Source organism: Hipposideros armiger, unplaced genomic scaffold, assembly GCF_001890085.2.
Source record: "Hipposideros armiger isolate ML-2016 unplaced genomic scaffold, ASM189008v1 scaffold_92, whole genome shotgun sequence".
Taxonomy (NCBI): domain Eukaryota; kingdom Metazoa; phylum Chordata; class Mammalia; order Chiroptera; family Hipposideridae; genus Hipposideros; species Hipposideros armiger.
In genome coordinates, this window is record NW_017731442.1 from 1,008,335 (window position 1) to 1,015,234 (window position 6,900).

Consider the following 6,900-nt stretch of genomic DNA (forward strand, 5'->3'; position numbering starts at 1 on the left):
CCCACTGACCTGGAGCTAGGCCTTGTGATTTCCTCCTCACTCCCATTTTTATGTTGCAACCAGGGTGATCCTTTTGGACTAGAGATCAGATCATGTCACACACACACACACACACACACACACACACACACACACACACACCAAAAACTTTTTGATGATTTTCCATTACTCTTAAAATACTTAAATCTTTAACATAGTAAGTTAGTTGGAGTTCTTAGTTCAAATTATAGCCAACTTAAGCAGTAAGAGGAATTGATTAAAGCTGATCTGTCCAATAGAACTTTCTGTGATGATAGAAATGTTCTGTATCTGAGCTGTCCAATAAAGTAGCCACTAGATTTATGTGGCAACTGAGCATTTGAAATGCAACTTATACAACTGATGAACTGAATTTTAAATTTTATGTCATTTAAATTAATTTAAATTTAAATAGCCAAATGTGGCTAATAGCTGCCCTACTGTACAGCACAGGATTAAAGGATATTAAGTAGCTCGAAGAATCTTGAGATGGCCTGAGAGTTAGGCTTCGGGTCTATAGAGCCAGGAGCAGTGTCTAAAACTCACTGAGGAACTGCTCAGAGAACAACCCACTACCACTGATGCCACGCTAAGGTCCAGCTGCCTGCTGCTTACAAAAGTTAAAAATTGAGAGACATGGTTGGTGGAAAGAAAAGCAGGTTTATGCAGAATGCCAGCATTCTGGGAGGATGGCAGACTCCTGTCCAAAGGCCATCTCCCCATTCCTAGACCTATCAGAAGGTTTTATAGGTACACAAGAAGAGCAAAGGAAAGAGGGAGTTGGTCAGGCAGGTCCAAGAGCTTACATCCTTCCTGGGGTCTGGTCTGTTTTAAGATAATGTTATCTCTGGACTCCAGACTCGGACTGGGGCTTTATGTATATTCCTTTGTCTGGGTGCCTGAGGATTAAGAAATTGCTCTTTTCAGGTTAGGATTTTGTTAATAAATGAATTAACAAGGTATGTGTAACTTTGAGAAAGAGAATAAAACAAGGCTCTTCAGTTAATCAGTGAGGGGAGAAACAAAGAGAAATTTGCTGAATATCAGGGTAGATCAAACTGCAAACTAAGTCTAACTACAAGTGGCTAGATAGAGAACTATGTGGGGAGTCAAACTGCAAACTAGTTAAGTCTAATTACGTTATTGACTTACCAAATTTCACCCTAACACCACTAAACATAGACACTGCAGCTGGCATTACTGACTGGGCACTGGACACAAATCAGATGTTTGCAATGCTATATTGTCAGACATGAATGCCTACTTCTTCTGTGTGTGCCTCTGAACCAAAGATTCTGCCTGATGGATGGAACCCAGGTAAAACACTGATATCCAAGCTGTAAGGGAGGCTGGGGAGGCCAGTTTCTGGCTTCTACCTCTTGAAGGCAGTACTTATTATATGGGAAATTCCCCACACGCAAAAGAATAGTATTGAGAAGATGCTGACTGTCAAAAGAGTATGACAAATGTCTACTCTATGTGGTCTTGTGGTCTATACCAGCGCTTCTCAAACTAATATGCAAACAAACCATTTGAGGATCTTGTTAAAATGCAGATTCTCATTGAGTAGATCCAGAGGGAAAGAGAATCAAGATTCTGCAGTTCCAACAAGTTGCCAGGTGTGGCCAACATTGCTAATCCACAGCAAGGCTTCATACAATCCCACAAAGACTCACTCTCTCTAAATCGCTCTGATATCTCCGTGTCTGTGCTTCAGACACATTCTGAAAAACATTTTTTAAATGACTTTATGGAAGTATAATTCATATACCATACAGTTCACCCTTTTGCCATGTGCTGGTTCTTAAGAGTTTCTGGCTTCTCTTGATTTGGCTCTTTTTCTGAGTTGGTTTCAGTAGTTTATATTTAAGAACTCTGATAAATCTTCTGATCTACTTGCAGTTTAATGTTAGGACAGGAGTAAATGAGACGCAAATGGAAGATCGCTAATCATTCTCACGCTGTTAGGGGCAAAGGCAGGTGTGAAAACATTGCTTGTGGGGTGTACTTTTAAATACATATATAACAGGTTTATTGAGATATGTCACATATTATAATATTCACTCTTTTAAAGTATACAACACAGTACTTAAACATTCTTAGCATATTCAGAGTTTAGCGGTCTGTTTTGTTCTGTTGTAAATAAATTCTGTTTTAAATTTAGAGTCTGTTTTGTTTTAAGTAAAGCTCCTTTCAAGAGTTTCTTCAGACCCACGGAACTTTAGCATATCTACATGAAATCAACGCTTTTGGAGAGTCTTCTCGCAGCCTTTCAACTCTCTATTCAACTCACTCCCTCTTCTCAACCCCCGCCCCAGCACTGGGGGGTCTCACTGTGATTGGCTGGTGCAGAGTGACATCCTCAGATCGCGACTCAGGAGCAGCGGCTGCGCGGTTATGTGGCCGGGCGGTCGCCGGCGGTTTCCGATTCTCGTGCCCGGGTACTTCAACCTCTGGTGCCTCCGCTTTGCCAGGACTTGGAGTGGCCGTAGGACCCCTATGGCGGAAACGCTCTCGACTGGGGCCGAGGAAGCGAGCGGGTTGAGGACTCCGGCTCAGCAAAACGGAGACGCGGGTGGCGATGTGAGGGATGAGTGGCCCCCGGGGCTCCCAGAGCCAGCGGGCCCAGAGGTGGAGCTGGCCCCTGGGGACGGAAAGCAGGCCACAGGGAACGAGGAGCAGGCCCCGGCTGCAGCGGTGGGCCCAGGCAAGCGGAAGAAGCGGCGGGGCACACCCGGAGAACGCGTGGTGCCGCCCCCGAAAAAGCGGCGGGCAGGGGTGAGCTTCGGCGATGAACACTTTGCAGAGACCAGCTACTACTTCGAAGGAGGGCTGCGCAAAGTGCGGCCCTATTACTTTGACTTCCGAACCTATTGCAAAGGCCGCTGGGTGGGCCATAGCTTGCTGCACGTCTTCAGCACCGAGTTCCGAGCCCAGCCCCTGACCTACTACGAGGCTGCGGTTCGGGCTGGGCGCCTACACCTCAACGAGGAGCCGGTACAGGACCTCAGCATTGTGCTCAAGGTGGAGTCCTGATGCAGCCGGCCGGGAGTGGCGAGGAAAGGGGGAAGGGTCTTTTTTAGAGCCAGTGGGGCATAGGTACTGGAGTAAAATCGGGGTAATTCTGAAGCTTTCTCGCTTTCACATGAAACACTCTTTTAGCTCCTTCCCCCCGCTCCATTTCTGCAAGTAGCTCCAGTGCTTCAAAACTCAGCCCATTTATCCCCTCCATCAAGGCGACTTGGTTGTTTCCAAGGGACAGCAGTGGGAATTCTTATGGCCCCTCTTATGCACTGACTAGGAGGCACTGATCACTTCCTACCTTGCATTGTGATTCTCTGTACAAATAGTATAATAGAGGCTATCATTTATGTCTCCTTAGTATGTCCTGGTCACAAAGTTAAGTATTTTAAGTACTTTAACATTTAGTTCTAATGACAGCCTTGTGGGATAGGTATTGCCACCTCGTTTTACCTGTGAGGAAACTGAATTAAGATAGACCTCACAGAATGAAGGCAAAAGTGTCACCTCCAAAGCCTGTGTTCTTATAACTACTACTTAAATTATTTATCATAGGGCCTGATACAATAGAATTATAAACTGTCAGGCATAAAGACTAGAGTTGTCTAGCCCAGTGCTTTGACCCTTCTTTAAAATTTCTTCACAGCTAAAAGGTACCAGACACCCCTGTGAGTAGCACTGGCTCACCAGGTTGTGATGGGAGACAAAGTGATTTCAGCATTTGGAGAATGGGTGGTTTGAATCCCCTCTCCCATCTCAATTTTGAAAAGCACAGGTCTGGTCTAACCCTCACATTTTACAGGTAAGGAAACAGAGGCCCAGAGAAGTTAAGTGATTTGCAGTCAGCCTGTAGGAGGAAATCCAGATCTACAGCTCAGATCGCTGGACTTACAACTTGGTATTGTTCAAGGTCATGAAAAGTAATGATTTATTGAGGGGTTTTTTTGTCCCCACCATTTTTGAAAAATTGATCTTTTAAGTATAATATTATTGTAGAGAAAATACAAATAAACAAAATCAAAAAACATGTAATCCCATCACCCAGCGATATCACCATTAACATTTTTGTGTATATCCTAATTCTTTTTCAGTGCCTGCTATCTACCTGGGTATCTATTTTTACAAAATGAGCATACACTGTGCATACTGCTTTTTCTGTGTAAGAATACATTGTGACCATTCTTCCATGTTAATAAATAATGGGAAGCTGTGTGTGAAGTTGACCGATTACAGATTGCTGGCCCCTGGGTTGACCGATTGCCTATGTCATTGGCAGGACAATGACTTCTTGCGGAACACAGTGCACAGGCATGAGCCACCAGTCACAGCAGAGCCTGTCCGCCTGCTGGCTGAGAATGAAGATATGGTGGTTGTAGACAAACCTTCTTCCATTCCTGTCCACCCCTGTGGCCGCTTCCGACACAATACAGTCATCTTCATCCTGGGCAAGGAGCACCAGCTCAAGGAGCTTCACCCATTGCATAGGCTTGACCGCCTTACCTCGGGGGTCCTTATGTTTGCTAAGACAGCAGCCGTCTCAGAGAGAATCCATGAGCAGGTTCGGGACCGGCAGGTGAGCCTAGCTTTTGTCTCATGCAGATTACCTCCTGGGCGCACAAAGCTGTGTGTCAAAATGGCATCACTGAGTTCTGTCTGAAGTGGGCCTTCATGTTTTCCTACCTTCAGGGAGGGCAACACCTTAAGTGCCAAAGACAGGTAATTATCTCTTACATTTCAAGAGATGTTTAGAGATGGCATACACTGCCTGCCTCTCTTGGTAGTTTGCTCTTTTGAAGTTTTAAAGTGCTGACAGGCAGAATGAGGTTTTTTACAATTGAGGGGAGAGTACTTGATGGAATGATTGTGGATGAAATTGGAAGAGGCTTGAGTAGAAGAGTTAAATGGTAGTGATTGTGGTCTTGAGACTTGTAATTCTGGACCTGATTGTGATACACTTACTGAGTGCTTACTGTATATCAGACTTAAGTACCAAGTACATTAGAGCCTCACTTACTGAATTCGTATAACAGCCCTATGAGGTAAGTGCTTTCCTAATCTCACGTTTTCTAGACAAGTTAATAGAATTTAAAGAGGCTAATGTAGCCAGAATCATGAAACTAGAAAATGGTAGAGCTGGGGTTTGAATCCTCTTCTGTCTGGCACTGGTGCATTCCTCATCACTTGCAGAGGACCTGGGCTTCATGAGTTTAGGCTGTGTGCTGATTTCTCCCTCTTCCCTCTTGTGTAGCTGGAGAAGGAGTACGTGTGCCGGGTAGAGGGGGAGTTCCCTGCCGAGGACGTGACCTGCAAGGAACCCATCTTGGTAGTGTCTTACAAGGTAGGGGTGTGTCGTGTAGACGCTCGGGGCAAGCCCTGTGAGACAGTGTTCCAAAGACTGAGCTACAACGGCCACTCCAGTGTGGTGCGGTGCCGGCCACTCACAGGCCGCACGCACCAGATCCGAGTCCACCTCCAGTTCCTGGGCCACCCCATCCTCAATGACCCCATCTACAATTCAATGGCCTGGGGACCCTCGCGGGGACGGGGCGGCCACATTCCCAAGACAGATGAGGAACTGCTGCGGGACCTTGTGGCAGAGCACCAAGCCAAACAGAGCCTAGATGTGTTAGATCTCTGTGAAGGCAACCTGTCCTCAGGACTCATGAACTCTACAGCTCCCTCCTCAGAGCTAGGCAAGGACTGCCTAGAAGACTTGGCTGCATCTGCCCCAAAGACGGATGGAGTAGCTGAAGCAGCCCCCCAGGATCTGAACACAATGACACTGGCACCAAAGAATGCAGCTGAAACAGATGTTGAGAATCAAGAGATAGACCCTCTCTGTCCAGAGTGCCGGCTGGTGCGACAGGACCCCTTGCCTCAGGACCTGGTGATGTTTCTGCATGCCCTGCGCTATAAAGGGCCAGACTTTGAGTACTTTTCACCCATGCCTACCTGGGCACAGGATGACTGGCAAGAGGACTAAAAGCTGTCTTGTGGAGGGATTTCTTCTTGGGTTGGAAGAGGCCATTGGGGTAGGACTGACCTCATAGGCTGGTGGTACTCAGGGTTTCTATAAGGAGTGAGGTTGGGATCTTAAAGGACCTGTTCATACTGCTACCTCCTTCCTTCTCCCTCCAGCTGGAGTTTGGGGACTTTTTGGTTTGTAAATATATCCCTTTTATACCTTGTGCATCTGGTTTTCCTACTGCTGCTTTTATTTTTTACTATTGAGGTAAATTCACAACATGACAATTAACCATATTAAGGTATACAACTTAGTGGCATTTAGCACATTCAGTGTTGTGCAACCATTACCTCTTCTCTGGTTCCAAAACATTTTCACCCACAAAGGAAACCCATAGCCATTAAACAGTCACTCCCCATTTCCGCTTCCTCCCAGCCCATGGTAACCATTAATCTACTTTCTGTCTTGATGGATTTGCCTATTCTACACATTTCATATGGAATCATATAATGGAATCATACAATAAATTACATTTTGTGTCTGTCTTTTGCTTAGCATGTTTTCAAGGTTCATCCAATTTACAGCGTGCATCAATACTCATTGCCTTTTTATGGCTGAAAAATATCCCATAGTATGGATATACTACATTTATGTATCCCTTCATCAATTGATGGACATTTGGGTTTCTACCTTTTAGCTGTTGTGAACAGTGCTGCTATGTACATTTGTGTACAAGTTTTTGTTTGAATATGTGTTTACAGTTCTTGAGTATGTACCAAGGAGTGGAATTGCTGAGTCATATGGTAATTCTGTGTTTAACTTTTTGAGGAGTCATCAGATTTTTCCACCGTGACCAAGCCATTTTATATTCCCACTATCAACACACCAAGTTTCCA

The 6,900-nt window shown here is 45.2% G+C and overlaps 1 protein-coding gene across 2 annotated transcripts; it reads left to right on the top strand.

Annotated features, from left to right (window-relative positions):
- Positions 1 to 2,404: 2,404 nt before the first annotated feature.
- On the top strand, positions 2,405 to 6,684 carry RPUSD2 (RNA pseudouridine synthase domain containing 2). 2 transcript variants are annotated; one of them, XM_019644849.1, is made up of 3 exons: positions 2,405 to 2,796; positions 4,316 to 4,612; positions 5,288 to 6,684. In XM_019644849.1, the coding sequence occupies exons 1-3, from the start codon at positions 2,416 to 2,418 to the stop codon at positions 6,020 to 6,022; spliced, it is 1,413 nt and encodes a 470-aa protein (XP_019500394.1). In that variant the 5' UTR covers positions 2,405 to 2,415; the 3' UTR covers positions 6,023 to 6,684. The 2 variants fall into 2 exon arrangements, with proteins under 2 accessions (XP_019500394.1, XP_019500393.1); XM_019644848.1 differs by having other exon boundaries at positions 2,405 to 3,042; positions 5,288 to 6,219.
- Positions 6,685 to 6,900: the final 216 nt, after the last annotated feature.